Source organism: Saccopteryx bilineata, chromosome 5, assembly GCF_036850765.1.
Source record: "Saccopteryx bilineata isolate mSacBil1 chromosome 5, mSacBil1_pri_phased_curated, whole genome shotgun sequence".
NCBI classification, from domain to species: domain Eukaryota; kingdom Metazoa; phylum Chordata; class Mammalia; order Chiroptera; family Emballonuridae; genus Saccopteryx; species Saccopteryx bilineata.
In genome coordinates, this window is record NC_089494.1 from 148,685,610 (window position 1) to 148,704,455 (window position 18,846).

The window sequence follows — 18,846 nt, forward strand, 5'->3', positions numbered from 1 at the left end:
AATTCTGAGTGCCCCCGTGCCAGGTCAGCGTGGCCAAGGGACCTCTTCCTTTTCCAAATGAGATACCTATGACCCATTGGTGACACTTAAAGGGCAATGATAAGGGCAAATATGGTTATTTACTTATCACTCTCACAGACATCAAGTAGTATTTCTACTAATGCACCAGAAACTCACAGAATAACTAAAATCATTGAGAATGGGGAAATTAGAGGTGACTATGTGAGGATGCAGAGTGATGTTTTAATAAAAAGGGTAAACACAAGCTCTTTGAATAAAATGTTTCTGAGTTATAAGGTGCCCTGAAAGGCAATACAGGATTTTGAAAGCCATGGTTAAAATTCTGTAACTTGTGTTTTAGCTGATGGCAAGAAAAAAAATTAACTCTAATACAAAATAATTAATAACCTTCAACACAATGACACAAACACCACCACAGTATTTATTTTTACTTTATTAACAATGTGGCTTACAATTTTTTCAAGTAAAAAGGGTTTCATTTCATTTAAAATAAAAATTAAAATATAACTCTGATATAGATTTTCATTTATTTACATGAAAACATATATACAGAATACAATCTTACAGCAAAACAACATGCCCTTTGTCCTACAAATCTTAAAAGTAAAAACCCCAAATTTTCCCTTTTACACACCAAAACATACACAAGATATATGAATCACATTTCAATACAAACTATTCACAATGGAATGTAAAAACAGTAAAAGGGCTTTCAACATTCACTACTAGGGACAGTTTACGCTTCCAGATATCATGCTAGTTCCCATTTTGAACAACAAATGAAATGATTACTTTTTCTGTCATTTAAAGTTTTGTCCAATTTCCTGTCATAGGGTGATTTTCAGCTTGTCCCAAAACTTGACTTTTTCTTCAATGCATCTTGTTGGCCCATATGAAGCACCGCTCTGCTTGGTTATGTGACCAGCCCTACGTATGCAATGGTGCCAAGTCCTGGCCAATTAAAACAAAAGTAGTAAGATGAAAAGTCTGCAGCTCAGGACACTGTTTGAGTTATTATTTATCATCTAAACTGGAGGTGCTTTTAACCAAACCCAACACAGCACCAGATGTCAGCAATTACAATTTTTAGGTAAAGAAAGTGAGACAAAAAAATAGCCCAATTCAATTCTGTCATATCATGTTTTGGATACCTGTAAACAAACTCTAGTGATAAAATGTATAAGAATCAACTTAAAAATTCAACCAAGTCAAAGGGAGTTAAGCAATTTCTAGAAATCCCTTGAACAAGAAAGGACAATGAATAAATAAGAGAATCATGAAATTGTAAGTTACTACATATTTAGTTATTGCACCAAAGAGATGGGGGCAGTATGTATCTCTTACCAACAAGTTCATCCTTAAAAATGACAGATACCCCTAATTTACTATTTGTCCCTTCAAATAATTGCACACACGATCACAGTTTTCTAAAGACTGAATAGAGTACTTGGAGCCTAGGTTCACCAACTTAACCAAAAAGTGATGATGTTCAAACCACAACAAAGATTTTAACACTACTGTTTTCATAGTTCTATATACAGAAATAAATATGAATGAGTGTTCTACGAAAGAAGTATGAAAACTCCTACTGCTTCCAAACAAAGGGAGAACAGCTCTCAGAAAGGAGTGTTTGGTACAAGATAAAAGGAAAGTCTCAGAGTACGCCTGATACAACACTCAGAATTCTATGAGATAAATTATAAAACTGAGACCAGTCTTCAAAGGCTGATCAAAATCAACCTTCTAGAGATCGCAGTAAGGGTCAGAGGTGGCACTGTTAAACGTTTGAGTCATTTTAATTTATCGAGGGACAAATCAAAGCAAACACAGGAAATAATCTTTCAAATATGATCAAATAAGGGAAAGCAGCTAAGAGCTGGACAGCTTAAACACTGTGTGTGAGTCAAACTTTGATCAAACGAACCTAATTTTAAAAGTAATACATGAGTTAGTTTTCCATGCTAGGTAACTCCATGGTGAAGAAAACTGGGTTTTGCCCTTTTTTTGGAGAACTGCACAAGTCCTGTTATGCCAGTCATACCCTGCTCTTTCAGTTTGTATGCTTATATTTTTTGTGGAGAGCATTTTCCCAACACAGTACAATACAGCTGAAGTCAAGAAGTTAGGGGCTGAAACAAGTTCTGTTAGTGGGAGTGGGATCAAGTGATGGAATTTTATCATTAAAGATGAGGTGGCATTTCTGCTTCTCAAGTTCAGGCTGTGAAGTGTCTGCTTGGCCAGTGAGGGAGAACATGCCTCTCGGCCATTCCAAGAGGTAATGAGCGGCATGGTGTATGCAGGATCCAGGTACACAGAGAATAGGACTTTGGTCCCAAAGTGTTATCAGAGAGACAGAGGAGAGATCACAGGATCTGGAGAGGGGAAAGGAGGGGTAGAGCATTTAGAAGTGTATTAACCAAGACACATTAGGCTTAGGGGCTGTGGTAGTATTTGGGCTGGTGGGGATGATGGCTACAGGTGTAAAATCAGTCTTTCCTGCACTAAGAGACAATAACAGCACAGTAAAATGTTCCTTGGAAATTGGCCCCATTTCCAAGGGGGCCAATTCTAAGACAGAAGCTGGTGAGAAGTCACTACTACAGGGAAATGAATACCACCTTGCAATTCTGTAGCCCAACTGTTACCGTGTGTGAATTTGTGGAAATCCCCCAAGAACCCATGTTCAGTAGGACACTGGCAACACTCTGAGGAAAAGTATCTTCTTGGTCCTAAAATAAATCCCGGTCTCAGAAGGGCTGGAAGATGGCACAAGATGACCTTCGTGGTGAGCATCAGCAGCTGGCCTTCTTCTGCCTCTGGTGGCAGCCATGTCCTCCTCTCACACACAGGCAGAAGCACAGAGTGAGATCGAGGATGAGGACAGTCTTGAACATCTGGCCCTGCAGGAAGCAGAAAGCCTCCGCAGCCATGGTGGCCAGGTCTTGTCCAGGCTGCCTGGCAGGAGCTGCGCGGTGGGAGCCTAGAGGACCTCCTCTCACCCCAGAGGATTGTGAGCACCTCCTCCTCTGTGCCATTCTTTGAAATGGCAGGAGAAGGCAACATTGTAGTTGCCACCACATTCCTTCATTCCCATTTCAAATGCAACAGAAAGAGCTCAGCTTGAAAAGGCCACAGTGAAGGATCATCAATGAGTCAGCACAGGGAGAATGCCAAGATCTTGAAATGAACACCCTTTCCAATTGTTGGACAGAGTTTAACTCCACAAGACTGACATTTAAGGCCAAAATCATATGGTTGAGAAGGCAGGGGAGTGAAACCGAGAGGAGATCAGAACTTCAGAAGTGAGAACAGACTGCAAGCCAAGAATGAATCACTGTGGACATTTCCATCCTTACGACAGTGCCCATGAACACAGCTGGGGACAATGGTCTTTCCATCAGTGGTCCCCAAGCAAGTGTATTGGCCAAACATTTAAAACTGGACCGTAGAAATCAACTATAGGGAGACAAAAATGTCTCAACAGCAAAATACTTATTTTTCATTTTCATCTGGAACAGTGGCAGAATGTTAAAGCAAGTTAATATTAGTAATGAAACTTTTCCAACTCCGACAAGCTTGCCATAAAATGTAGAAGTATGAGCACCCTTCTCCTCAACATGGTATCAATGGAATTGTTGAGATACTGATCAAGGTGAAAAGATTAAGCCTTGCAGGGGTCCCCCAACTTTTTACACAGGGGGCCAGTTCACTGTCCCTCAGACCACCATTGGAGGGCCGCCACATACAGTGCTCCTCTCACTGACCACCAATGAAAGAGGTGCCCCTTCCAGAAATGCAGCGGGAGCCGGATAAATGGCCTCAGGGGGCCACATGTGGCCCGTAGTTTGGGGACCCCTGGATTAAGGTAATTGTAAAAAACAACAGAAGGGTGTGCAGCCTCTGCTTTTTGTCTTCATTCCTGAACAATTTGAAGGTTTTGTATCTTTGCAAAAGAAACAAAAGCTATTTAGGCAACTACCATGAGAGAATATTATATATACTGAATCACTCAGGGGCCTACTCACATGAAGTGCATGGCACAAAAACCAGCCAGTTCTCAGAGCTGCAGAGCTTTCTGCAAAGGACTTTACTAATTTAATGAAAACTGCCCCCCAAATGTCATCAGAAGCCCAAAGCCAGAGTGAGCTGCAGGGATGACAGTGAGAGCTGTGATGCCAATCTTCCTTTTCACTTACTCTCTTTTCTTGGCTTTGCCCAATCTATCTGGATGCTTCCCTGAGCAGGAGCAGGATGAAGATTGGAAAACATGTGCTCACTGCTCCCGGCATAAGTGTTCCAACCTGTCACTTTGCCAGCATGAGGTGCAGAGTGACTCAGAGTCGCCCAAGACCACAGTAAGTAATCAGTCTCACCAGGTGAAGACCAAGACTGACTCCAGGTCCAGTGCTTAGTCCACTGCACCCCATGGCCTATTGCAAATGAGCATGCCGGGGCTGACCCACACGAGGCTGGCATTCAAAGGGCATCTTCTAAGGGGATACAGCTGGTTTAGAAAATGCTTCTCTCAAATTTCTTCCCACTCCTGCTCTCTGAAATCAAGCTTTTCCTTGAACATACAACTCAAAATTTCCTAAGAGAATAAAGTCCCTACCTGATATGGTCACAATTAAATAAGAATGTTAGAGATATCTGAGGTTCCGTAAGAGAACCTGCAAAGAGAAGTCTTTTCTAGGAGTCCGTTACTCAAGAAAAACTCTTACTCCAATGACTCTGCCTTCCTCACACCCTGTGCTTCCTAAGAGGCACCTCCGACAGGTGCTGCAGGCCCAGCCCGTTATTTTCTAACTACATGCTGACACGTCACTCACAGCTGTGTTTGAGAAATGAGATGCCACCAAGATCAAACTGCGGTGACAGCCACAGAGCTACAGCCACATAGGTATCGGGATGAAAGAAGCATCTATAAATGTGCCTGAGAATGAGGACAGCAAAAACTACCGGCCAGGCAGCCTCCTTGGTCACACTGAGAAGGACATCAACTGCACCTCAAGGTGTTTCAAGGAAACTGTGGGCCTTGGTGTGAGACTCTGCTCGAAGGACGACGCTGCCTGGTTTGGGGTGGGAGAAAGGCGAGATGTGGATATACAAAGAAGCTCTTCATATCCTACAAGGTCTGACAGAACTTTAATTTACACTCTCCAGGGCCACTGCTATGGTCCTGGTGTGTGCTTTAAAAACGTGGAACTATGAAACAGGCTGGTGGATCAGGGAGGTCCTTCATGCTTCTTGCTGTCCGGATACTGTGTCTGAACCGTCTCACGTACCCAGGAAAGAGAAAAGTCCCAGTCCTGAAAACCTTCTCGGGACACTGTGTCACCAGATAATGGGCCACCCCCCCAGGGGTCAGTTGGCATACTGGGCGTAGAAAGCAACTTTCACTCTCTCGATCTGATGGCATAACTTGATGGCGGGCCCCAGCTTCAGCTCCATGCACTCCTGCACCGTGGGGAGAGTCAGCAGCAGGAGCGCCTGGCCGTCAATGTCCTGTTGGAAGATAAAGCCAGGTAAGAGTGAGGGTGCGCACCACGGCAGCTCACTTGTCACGGCAGCTCACTTGTCACGGCAGCCTTCCCCCGGGGCCTCGGGCACGGTGGGCTGCGCTGGCATCTCCCGCTCTGGAGTGCTGGCCAGAGAGCAACATGGCTTGATGGCTGTCTCATCTTGTGGTTAACACATTATTTTACTTAAAAAAACCCAGAAAAACACAGCTACTCTGAGATGCACACACGTAGGATGGTGGGAAGAGGAAGTGGACACGTGAGCTACTGCAGGAATTCTTTCTCAAGCTCACTGCCCCTTGCAGAGAAAGCACTCCCTACCCTGGCCCAGTCCTTCTGATGCTTAATTCTTAGCATGACTTAATTTTTTATTATATTATTTAGAAAATTAAATTTAGTGGGGCGACATTGATCAATAAGAATACATAGGCCCTGGCCGGTTGGCTCAGCGGTAGAGCGTCGGCCTAGCGTGCGGAGGACCCGGGTTCAATTCCCGGCCAGGGCACATAGGTGAGGCGCCTCTCCACCCCTCCGCCGCGCTTTCCTCTCTGTCTCTTTCTTCCCCTCCCGCAGCCAAGGCTCCATTGGAGCAAAGGGCGCTGGGGATGGCTCTGTGGCCTCTGCCTCAGGCGCTGGAGTGGCTCTGGTCGCAACATGGCGACGCCCAGGATGGGCAGAGCATCGCCCCCTGGTGGGCAGAGCTTCGCCCCTGGTGGGTGTGCCGGGTGGATCACGATCGGGCGCATGCGGGAGTCTGTCTGACTGTCTCTCCCTGTTTCCAGCTTCAGAAAAATGAAAAAAAAAAAAAAAGAAGAAGAATACATAGGTTTCAGGTAAACATCTCTATAGCATTTGAACTGTTATATTGTGTGCCCATCACCCAATGTCAAATCATTTTCTATCACCATATATTTGTCCCCCATGACTTAATTTGATACTAGGAAAGGTCTCTCTACTAAAAGAAGAAGCTCTCTTTCCTGTCAAAGAATTCACCATCAGTATGGGTGAGAAAAAGCTGGAATCAGGGAAATGCAAATTAGGCCCACAATACAGTATAATTTTATACCCATAAATATTAAGGTCTGACAATACTAAATGTAGACACAGAAGTGTATTGTGAAGGGAAGCCCTGATACACTAGTAGAAAAGCACACTGATGGACTACCTCATAGAAACATGGAAGAGAAAATCAATTGTAGGGGAAACAGCTGTGTTAGGCTTGCTCGCTTGTACTTTGCATGATTAGTGCGTGAGCACATGGCAGAGCCATGTGTGTGTAGCCTACATAAAGCTACAGGTACTTCCCCTCAGGGCAGATTGCTTGCCTGCCACTGTGAAAAGTGGTTTCCCCTGCCTGTTTGCTCGTCCACCGTTGTGAGAATCTAATAAACAGGAACGGCCTGACACTCTGCCACTGCAGTTCCTCTACCGTCTGCCCAGATCCAGTGTGATCCTGCCTGGCCTCAGGCACTGGCATTGTATCAAACAAGTGTATAAGAAACACAAAATTCAGAATAGTACTTATGGCTGGTGGAAATCAAGAGGAGTGTGCCTCAAGTCTATAAGAGGTTTCAGTTTTGAGGCCATTTTGGGAGGATGAGAGAAAGTCCACACCCCATGGCCTGAATTTTGAATGTGGGCAACCTGGATGAATGGCATTGAGTCCACATCTTTGAACCTCCCTCTTAAGAGCAGGTTAAATGTGTCTTGTGGTTCTCACAATGCCCACATGGAAGCCCCTGCACACCTGGGGAGAACAGAACTGAGAAGACACACAACTGAATTTTGTCAGCAGAGACACTCCTGTCCGCAGGAAGATGAAGGTGCAGCTGGGGTGGATTAGGGCTAGGCTATCTGATTCATTATGGTGATCCTTCACACCAGCTTCTCAGCTGGGAAGAACTGACAACTGGGGCTGATGCCTGGAGTACGAGGAGTAGCTAACAAACAGGTGGTCTGCACTGAGCCCCCCGGGGCCTCTGGCTGTCCTCTCTGGGCTCTCACCTCATTCTCCATCTTCCCTGATGATGTAACACAGACCTCCAGAATGTTCCTATTTTGAGAATATGCTACCAAGAATTTTCAAACACCAAAGTGTCATGCTGCCTGTTGAAAGGCACTGGACTTAGCAACCTGACCATCAGATTGTCACTGGTGTGCAAGAACAATGGTGTTGGCTCAGTGATATCAAAGGTGGTTGACCGACATGTCTATCCCACAACTATCATTCGTGCTGCAAACTGTGGCATTTCAGGATGCCCACCGAGGAGTGGGGGTTATGGGGTGGGGGGGTGGGGGCGGGATGGCTGGATGGAAGCAAAACCAGGCAAAACAGTAACAGACATGGTCCTGCAAGGAGGCAAGGAACGAGGGAGGAACCCACCTCACAGTTCCTCTCAGATGCAGCTTTCATTCCACTTTAAAAGAAGTTATTTTTTTTATTGATTTTGTGGTAAAAGACCTCCCAGTTAATTTAATTTTTATAAATATGCTTTCATATAATTCAGAACTGCTGGCAAATCACTCATCATGTTCAACATATAATTACCATAAATGGATGACTAATTTTGAGGAGATGAAATACAATAAAACACATAATATGAACGCGATGCCTAGCACATGCTTAAACTAAATGTATTTTGATATAAAGATCAGTGTAGGACTTGGCAGTTCCCTCCTAGAGACATTTAGGTGTACAGAAGTAGAAAGAGGAAGAAATAGTCTAAATGTGAAATAAACCAGTAAGCTATCCTGAAATTTTTTTATTAAATTAAATCACTGATTTGGGTACTTTGACTATTATATGTGTCTGATTCATAAAAGGTGAATGAATACGCACAATTTTATCTGAGAGTTCTGTGTTTGTTTAGTTATAGACGTGTGGGGTTTTACTGTATAATGTATATGTGCACAGCATAAAATTATATAATTTTTTTAAGCAGTTGTCATAATGTTTCAGAATTAAAAGTACTATATTCCAGTAATGGGAAGTCTATAATTTTTATAAATACTCCTGATGATTATGGTAGTCTCTGAATTAACGACATCCAGAGGAGTGAATTCACATAGCGATTACCATTCCATGCCCTGTATTTTTCACATGCTGGTGAATAGAGATCCGGGCTCCTTCTCGTTCACCTAAAAATTCATACAGGGCCTGCAGTAACCACTCGAGGCCTCACCCAATCACGGCTGTGGTATCTGGGCTCAAAGATGATTGAACAAATTAGTAAAATTTAGTAATTAAAGGTCCAATTGGCTTGACCAGGTGGTGGTGCAGTAGATAAGAGCTTTGGACTGGGATGCAGAGGACTCAGGTTCAAAACCCTGAGGTTGCCCACTTGAGTGCAAGCTCATCCAGCTTGAGTGCGGGCTCACCAACTTGAGCACAGGGTCACTGGCTTGAGTCTGAGATCATAGACATGACCCCATGGTCACTGGCTTGAGCCCAAAGGTTGCTGGATTGACCCCAAGGTCCCTGGCTTGAGCAAGGGGTCACTTGCTCTGCTGTAGCTCCCCAATCAAGGCACATATGAGAAAGCAATCAGTGAACAACTAAGGTGCTGCAATGAGGAATTGATGCTTCTCATCTCTCTCCCTATCTGTCCCTCTCTCTGACTCTCTCTCTCTGTGTCTCTGTCAAAAAAAATTTAAAAAGGTCTGATGCACAAAAAAGGACTCATGTACTTAGACAGCACAGCAGGGCAACAATCTTTTATTGCAACACATGAAATGGCCTAATGTGAAATTTAAAATTAAATAGGGATAAGGCTATTATCAATTAAAGTCTACCAGTTTTTCTCTCTACATAAGAATTAAGTAGGTACGTAAGACCAAGCTTTTAAATGATATGAGAAGAACAATTTAAAGGAGTGTTCTGCCCATTGCTCGATTCTAGAAGTGGTAACGTGCTGGAACACTCCACTTCATGGAAGCCTTAGCTTACGAAGGCATGACACTTTCTGAGATGCAGTTATAAACAGGGCTTAGAAGTACTAAATTAAAGAAGACAGCATAAGTAGCATTTTAGCCCTTTTTCCAAATTAGCTTTGTATTTACTTGCTTGCTTATTGCTAGAAATTTGTAAAAGGGATCATCACACACATGCTGTTAACCTTTTACAGTACAAATGGTCTTGCACTCCCGTAGATAACCTGGCAGCTAGGTGGGAGAGGCTCTGTCCTCTGTCCTGTGATAGGACCAACTGAAAAATATTTCTCAGTTGAAACTGGGTGTTTGGATCTAAAACAAAACAAAACTTTAATACAGAACAAATGCTACCTTCAATATCTGCCTTTTGACTATCCAGGCCCGTAACACAAGGCCTGTGGAACACACACGTGAACAAATACACTCATGAAACTGTGTCACCAGCACTTGTCCTGTATTTGAATGCAATGCTTTCAGTGCGATTTCAAAGCTCTGCTGCATTTTCGTTCTCCAGACAGAAGCATAGCTTATCAGCATGCCCCAGATCACACAAGTCTCCACACTTCTAGTTCTCTTTCTTTCTGTTGGTGTGCTTTAAATGAAGAGATACACTCATTACCCGGGTTCAGATATGTCTAACTAAGTTTTTCCGTATCTGTCTGCTCTTAAACATCACGCAGAGAGGAAATGCAGCCAGGCAGCCAGGAGGAATCCTGCCCTTCTACCAGCACTCATTCATTCAGGGTGCACTATCTGGTTCTCTACATTTGAATCTAGTGGTCAGCTGCAGACCTCTCAATGTTAAGTATTGCTCTGCCCTAGAAGGAGCTGGGAATCATATTTATTTGCTTTTCACAATCCATTACTGCATTATGGTGGACTTTGGAGAAAAATCTGAGAAATTCACTGGGAGCATGGGAAATCAGAGGCCTTGCTTTGTTCTTCCTGATTTATTGCTTGAATTACCCTTTTTCTAGACTATTGGCTTGTGTAATCTAAAAAAAGACTGAACAGACATCTTTTTAACTTATCATATGGGAAACTTTTTTTTTTTAAATACAAGATCTTGAGAGACAGATATTTACATTGTGACACAATGCAAGAAATTTCAGCAAATTAAGCAAACACAGCAAAGCACACGTCACAGGCTCACACCGAGCTTTTTATGTGAGGCTAGTTAGGAGTCTGCATGGTGGCACGTGCTCAAAGAGCAGAAATTTGTTTGCATACTTATTTGAGGAAAAGTATAAGTAAAAAACATCCATTTGCATGGCTCATCACAGCATGTCTTACATTTTTAGCTAATTATAGTCATTTTATCTGCTAAATTTAAAATTCCTTTAAGGTATATGTTGTTTATATCAATTGTTTCTGTGTTTTCCCAGAAATATTATGCTAATATTATGCTAATGAGCATAATATTCACCCAACATATCGGAGGCTTTAAAATATTTTACAAAGCCAAAGGGAAGAAAGAAAGAAAACAGTGAGAAAGCAGTGTGAAATAAAACAAAATGTACAGGAAACTACATCTGTGAAGATTGAGTCTGTATCCTCTTCCCTGTGTCTCCCTCTAAGTACAACTGAAAACCCTGGATGTTACAAACAAACCAAACTGAAGAAGTTGAAGGTGGAAAGAAGGCCGACCAGCTAGGACTGTGGGACCCAAGATACAATGTGCTGGTGAGTGTTCTGGGTTTTCTGCTTCTTCACTTCCTACACCTCAGACTTACTGCTAAAGAAGCAGGGAACCCCAAAATACTGGTGGGGCAGATGACAGGAGGCCCAACCAAGGCCTGCTCTCCAGCCAAAGGACTGGGAGAGCAGCAGCCTAGGGAGACAAAACCTTTAGACCATGACTGCTGCACTTCAGAACAAAGGGGCCCACCCCACCCACGCCAGCGAGGTGGAGAGGGGGCCCTGACTCTCAGGGTAGCCAGGTGGCACCAGGTGTCCCCCACTCCAGAATGGGATATCAGAGAAGGTGAAATGGAGAACTGAGACTTTCATCTCCACTTGACCACAAAGAGTCCTCTAACGAGGTGTTGGTGGAGACCACATGTGGACCCCAGACTTTCACAACCCACCAACAGAAGCAATCAGGAAGTGCCCCCTTCCCCTTCCTGTTATAGAAAGCCAGCTAACACAGAAAGTTTAATTGAGATCCAGAGTCTCATAATAAAAATAGCAAAGAACCACAGAATCACTGTACCTGTTCCTGAAATATTTTGGCCAATGGGGCGCAGTCTGTTAGTTTAATGAACCTCACCACATCGGTCACTGTCCACTCCAGTGGGTTGCTCTCCAGAATGAGTATTTCCTCCTCCTCTTGCTTTATTTCCTGCAAAGATAAGGAAAGGAGGTCATTTTGTCACAGTATGTTCACATGTGGGATTCTAAAACTTCCAGGGCCCTGAGGGGACTCCCCGCCTAAAGCTTCTCCTAAGGCACCAGGACAAGCCACAGAGACTCTGGTCTCTAGGGGACTTTCCTAGCAACACAACTGCGTTATGACTTTGCCTCCAATGATTTGTGTGTCTTCGAAGGTAAACTATATATTTTTTAAAGACACAGTGATAGCAGTTGTTGAATCCCAAATTCAGGAAATAATGGGTCTGCTTAACGAAGAGGAGAAATGAACAATAAGGGGTATATGCATATGTGCATGAGAGCGAGCTAGTTCTCCATTTATTTTTGTGACAATGGTGCCAGTGACCTGTCAGCTGAACGCCTAGCACCTGTGGGTTTAGAGGAGACCTGATAGGCTGATTTACTACACTGCTCACAAAAATTAGGGGATCATAAAACGTGAAGATACTCCAGTACTTTCAGCCTTTTGTATAGTGCATTTTTACCAGTGAAATAAAAGGTGGTTTTGCCTGACCTGTGGTGAAATAAAAGGTGGTTTTGCATCTCATTTGCATAATCAAACAACTTTCTTTGATTTGTCGTTTGCTTTTCTGATGTTCTTGTTTAATAAAAAGAAAATCAAGAGTGACATCAGAGAAATGGCGCCATGAGGAGTGCTTCCAATACTTCTCCCTGAAACTTCAACAATTTCAACAACTAGAGACAGAAAAACAATATCAGGAGCATCTGAAATACACATACATCAAACAAAGGTATGATTGGGTGAAAAGGTGGCTGAATATATAATCCACTGTGAAGGAAATAAGACGGAGAATGGAGTATTCTGCTTTCCTCACTGACCTGAGCAAGGGCTGCTTTCACTTGGAACTGAGAGAAAGCGAGGGCTGGGGGTGAGGAAAAAGCTGGGCTAGGGCAGAGATGTTCAAGCCTAGTAGAGAGTGTGCCTCTAGCTCAGCCCATGCGGAGCTAACGCCAGCGGCAGACCCCAGCAGAGGTGGGCGAGCAGTTGCCTTGTTTACTCCCAGTCTCCTGGTCGGCGAGCGCAGGCAGTGTGCAAGTAGATCTACCTGGCGTTTCGGGGGACTGGGTCAGAGACTGTCAGTAGTGACCCTCTGTGTGGGCTGTGACCAGAGTTTCTGAATAATCCCGGCTTCCCAAACAACAGCGCACCGGAAGTACACAAAAGCCAGCTTCCCTATACCCAGACCTGTCTAGGCGTGGCACCTCCGCCAACCATACAGGCTAACAAAGCACACTCCTGGGTAAGAGAACTGCAGAAGGGGTGGGGGGAAGGGCACACAGGCAGCTTGCAGACAGCCTCAGGAGAGCAGACCTGTGGAGTGTTGAGGCATACTAGACATGCCTGGAGGCTCATAGAAAGACACCTGAAAGGCAATAGGCTCCCAGCCCTGCCGGATTACGCTGGCAGCCCTGGCTGGCAAAGCCTTACCCAGAACTCTGTGTTAAGTAGGGATAGAGGTGGTATTTAGCAACTCTTAGAGCCTTTTGCTCTCCAGGCAGTGGCTGGGGCAACTTCACAGCTGGGTCCCAAGCTGCTGGTTCAGGAAGGAGAGATTTGGGGAGATGCTCCAGGAAAACAGACTCTCCCATTGTTGGAGCATGCAAACGCTAAAAAGCCCTGCCTACCAATGGGACTGAGGCCTAGTTGATGTCATCACCATAGCAACACAACAGCAAATCTCTGCCTAAGAGTGACACAGGGGTAGAACCTGGGTTACAGTGCCACTGGCCAAAAAGAGAGAGAAGAAAGAAAAAGGAAGATAATTTCTCAAAACCAAGAAAAATCCACAGTCTTTATAACTTTTTCCATTTTTCTTCTTGTATATTTTATCTTTTTTTTCCCTTCCACAATGGTCATTTTATCCTCTTTCCATTTCATTCTTTTTCTTTTCATTTTGAACGTTATTACCCATAGGTGTTACATTTTCCATTCTTTTTATTTTCTGTGAGAGTTACATTCCAAAAAACTTAACTCAATTTTTTTTCTCTCTTTTTGTTTCTTCTTTTCTCTTTCACATTTTCTCTCATTTGATTGTCACCCACAAACAAATTACTTTATTCTGGATTCAAATTTTTTCATTGTGGCATTTTGTGTGCGTTTTACTTTGCTTTTTATCTCTTCAGCATTTTCCCCAATCTGGCTTTTCATTCTATAGCTTTTGTGCCATTTAATACAATAGAATTTTCATTTTTCACTGTATTTTTTTCTTTTTTCTCTTTCTTTTTTCTTTTCTCTTACACTATTTCTCTCATTTGACCATCATTTACAAACAAATTATTTTATTTTTGATCCAAATTTCTTCCTTGTGGCACTTCGTGGGTTCTTGCCTGGTTTTTTGCCTCTTTGTCACTACCACATAATCCAGGCTCTCCATTCTACATATTTTTGTTCCATTTAGCACAATAAAATTTTCAGTTTTTCACGGCATTTTCTCAAAAAATTTTTTTCATCAACTCTTATTACTGTTATTAACAATACCACTCTCAAATGCCATTAAAGAAAAAGAAATCGAATATCATCGATACAAAAGACAGTGATGTAGCTCAGATAAATGAGTAAAAACTATAGAAAATATTTCAATAGCTTAGAAACCTTGGAGTTAAATGAAAGAGAATTTAAAATTAAAGTCCTAAAAATACTCAGGGATATACAAGAAAGCACAGAAAGGCAATTTAGGGAGCTTGAAAAACAATTCAATGAACAGAAAGAATACTTTACCAAGGAAATTGAAATTATGAAAATGAATCAGAGAAATATAAAAAACTCAACTCATGAACTGAAAAATGAGGTAACAAGCTTATTCAATAGAACAGGCCAGATAGAGAAGAGAATTAGTGACATAGAAGACAGGCAACTAGAGGTACAACAGACAGAAGAGAGAGACTCACGAATTTAAAATAATGAGATAGCCCTACAAGAATTGTCTTACTCCATCAGAAAAGGCAACATAAGAATAATGGGTATATCAGAAGGAGAAGAGAGAAAAATGGAATGGAGAACATATTCAAACAAATAATAGATGAGAACTTCCCAAGCCTGTGGAAAAAACTAAGCCTTGAATTCAAGAAGCAAACAGAACACCGAGTTATCTTAGCCCTAAAAACCTACTCCAAGGCACATCATAATGAAATTGGCACAAACTAATGACTAAAAAAATTCTCAAGGCAGCTAGAGAAAAGAAGAATACCAAATATAAAGGAAAGCCCATTAGATTATCAACAGATTTATCAGAAGAAACTCTACAAGCTAGAAGAGAGAGAACCCTAATATTTAAAGTTCTGAAAGAGAGGAACTTCCAGCCAAGAATACTATACCCATCAAAGCTATCCTTGAAATATGAAGAAGAAATAAAAACATTCACAGATACAGAAAATATGAGGGAATTTATCACCAGAAAACCCCCATTTCAGGAAATACTAAAGGGGGTTTTCCGACCAGACACAAAGAACAAAACAAAACAAAACTACAAGTAAAAGCTCCATCAAGATCGCAATAAAAACAAGATTAATCTGTGACAAAGAAAACAAAAAAAGGAGAGAAAAAAGATTAACAGTAGTAAAGGAGGATGAAGTGTAGAAGCACTCATGAGATAATGTACTACAATAAACATGATATGTATGCTTTCCATTACTTAATGGTAACCACCTCTGAAAAAAACAACATAGAAGTACATGGCTTGAAAAAAGAAGTAACAGAGAAAAGAAGTATGAATTACAACAACAACAAAACAAAACAAAACAAATGATAGAAAAACAAAAGAGATGAACCAAACAAGATACAAAACTATCAGAAAGCAATATATAAAATGGCAAAAGGAAACCCTCAAATGTCAATAATTACACTAAATGTAAATGTATTGAACTCACCAATAAAAAGACACAGAGTAGCAGAACGGATTAAAAAAGAAAATCCAACTGTATGCTGCCTACAAGAAACACATCTAAACTACAAGGATAAAAACAAATTCAAAGTGAAGGTTGGAAAAAAATACTCCAAGCAAATAACATCCAAAAAAAAGCAGGCGTAGCAATACTCATATTTAACAATGTTGACTACAAGACAGCAAAGGTAATCAGAGACAAAAATGGTCATTTCATAATGATAAAGGGGACAGTAAATCAAGAAGACATAACACTTCTTAATATATATGCACCAAACCAAGGAGCACCAAAATATATAAGACAGCTACTGATTGACCTAAAAACAAAAACCAAAAAAAAAAAGAAAATCATACTTGGAGAACTCAATATACTGCTGATGGCTCTAGCTCATTCATCCAAACAGAAAATCAAAAAAGAAATATTGGCGTTAAATAAAACACTAGAACAATTGGATATGATAGACATTTACAGAACATTCCATCCCAAAATGCCAGAGTATACATTTTTCTCTAGTGTACATGGAACATTCTCAAGAATTGACCATATGTTGGACCACAAAAAAAAATCAACAAATTTGGAAAAATTAAAATTATACCGAGTATACTTTCTGATATAAAACCTGGAAACTTCAAAAAAGAGGTAAACAAACCCACAAAAATGTGGAAACTAAACAACATACTTTTAAAAAATGAGTGTATTGTATTTTCATGCAAACGAAAATAACAATACAACATATCAGAATCTCTGGGATGCAGCAAAAGCAGTAATAAGAGGGAAGTTCATATCACTACAGACATATATGAACAAACAAGAGGGAGCCCAAGTAAACCACTTAACTTTACATCTCAAGGAACTAGAAAAAGAAGAACAAAGACAACGCAAAACCAGCAGAAGAAAGGAAATAATAAAAATCAGAACAGAAATAAATGAAATAGAGAACAGAAAAACTATAGAAAAAAATTAATAAATCAAGGAGCTGGTTCTTTGAAAAGATCAACAAAATTGACAAATCCTTGACAAGACTCACCAAGGAAAAAAGAGAAAGAACTCATATAAACAAAATCCAAAATGAAAGAGGAGAAATCACCACAGATATCATAGATATACAAAGAATTATTATAGAATACTACAAAAAACTATATGCCACCAAATTTAACAATAGAGAAGAAATGGATAAATTCCTAGAACAATACAATCTTCCTAGACTGACTCATGAAGAAGCAGAAAGCTTAAACAGACCCATAAACAGGGAGGAAATATAAACAACTATTTAAAAATCTCCCCAAAAATAAAAGTCCAAGGTCAGACAGCTATACTTGCGAATTCTATCAAACATTCAAAGAAGACTTGGTTCCTATTCTACTCAAAGTCTTCCAAAAAATTGAAGAAGAAGCAATACTTCCAAACACATTTTATGAGGCCAACATAACCCTCATACCAAAACCTGGCAAGGACAACACACACAAAAAAAATATAGACCAATATCTCTAATGAATACAGATGCTAAAATACTAAATAAAATACTAGCAAATCGAATGCAACAACATATTAAAAAAATAATTCATCATGATCAAGTGGGATTCATCCCAGAATCACAAGGATGGTTCAACATACATAAAACGGTTAACAAAATACACCATATCAACAAAACAAAGAACAAAAACCATATGATCTTATCAATAAATGCAGAAAATGCATTTGATAAAACACAACATAACTTTCTGTTTAAAACACTTAACAAAATGGGTATAGAAGGAAAATATCTCAACATGATAAAGGCCATCTATGATAAACCATCAGCTAACATCATATTAAATGGCATAAAACTAAGGACTCTTCCCCTAAAATCAGGAACAATACAAGGTTGTCCACTCTCTCCACTCTTATTCAATGTAGTGCTGGAAGTTCTAGCCAGAGCAATCAGACAAGAGAAAGAAATAAAAGGCATTCATATTGAGAAAGAAGAAGTAAAGGTTTCACTTTTTGCAGATGATATGATCCTGTACATCGAAAACCCCCAAAACTCTACAAAAAGACTATTAGAAACAACAAACCAATATAGTAAGATCGCAGGATACAAAATTAATACACAAAAGTCCATTGCCTTCCTATCTGCCAACAATGAAACATCAGAAAACGAGCTCCAAAAAACAACCCCCTTCATGGTTGCAACAAAAAAATAAAATACTTAGGAATAGACATAACAAAGAATGTAAAGGACTTGTAAAATGAAAACTACAAAGCATTGTTAAGGGAAATGGAAAAAGATATAATGAAATAGAAAAATATTCCTTGTTCTTAGATAGGAAGAATAAATATAGTCAAAATGACTATATTACCGAAAGCGATATACAAATTTAATGCAATTCCCATCAAAATTCCAATGTCATTTTTTAAAGAAATGGAACAAAAAATCATCAGGTTTATATGGAACTATAAAAAAACCCCAAATAGCCAAAGCAATCCTAAGGAAAAAGAACAAAGCTGGGGGCATTACAATACCTGACTTCAAATTTTATTATATTATAGAGCCACTACAATCAAAACAGCATGGTATTGGCAGAAAAATAGACACTCGGACCAGTGGAACAGAATAGAAAGCCTAGAAATAAAACCTCATGTTTATGGTCAAGTAATTTTTGATAAAGGGGCCAACAAAACACAATGGAGAAAAGAAAGCCACTTCAACAAATGGTGCTGGGAAAACTGGAAGGCCACATGCAAAAGAATGAAACTTGACTACAGTTTGTCCCCTTGTACTAAAGTTAATTCAAAATGGATCAAAGACCTAAATATAAGACCTGAAACAATAAATTACATAAAAGAAAACATAGGTACTAAACTCATGGACCTTGGTTTAAAGAGAACTTTATGAATTTGACTCCAAAGGTAAGGGAAGTAAAGGCAAAGATAAATGAATGGGACTACATCAAACTAAGAAGCTTTTGCATAGCAAAAGAAACTGACAACAAAACAAACAGACAGCCAACTAAATGGGAGATGATATTTTCAAACAACAGCACAGATAAGAGCCTAATATCCAAAATATACAAAGAACTCATAAAACTCAACAACAAACAAGCAAACAATCCAATTAAAAAAA

General features: G+C 40.7%; 1 protein-coding gene across 8 annotated transcripts in view; it reads right to left on the bottom strand.

Annotated features, from left to right (window-relative positions):
- Positions 1 to 438: 438 nt before the first annotated feature.
- The window catches only part of SFMBT2 (Scm like with four mbt domains 2), a 251,723-nt gene continuing 233,315 nt past the window's right edge, over positions 439 to 18,846 (bottom strand). For all 8 annotated transcript variants that reach the window (XM_066279374.1, XM_066279376.1, XM_066279375.1 and 5 more), the window contains 2 exons: positions 11,683 to 11,811; positions 439 to 5,526 (listed from right to left, as the gene is read on the bottom strand). In XM_066279374.1, the coding sequence (XP_066135471.1) occupies positions 5,386 to 5,526; positions 11,683 to 11,811 (270 nt within the window). In that variant the 3' untranslated portion in view covers positions 439 to 5,385. The remainder of the gene's footprint in view (positions 5,527 to 11,682; positions 11,812 to 18,846) is intronic.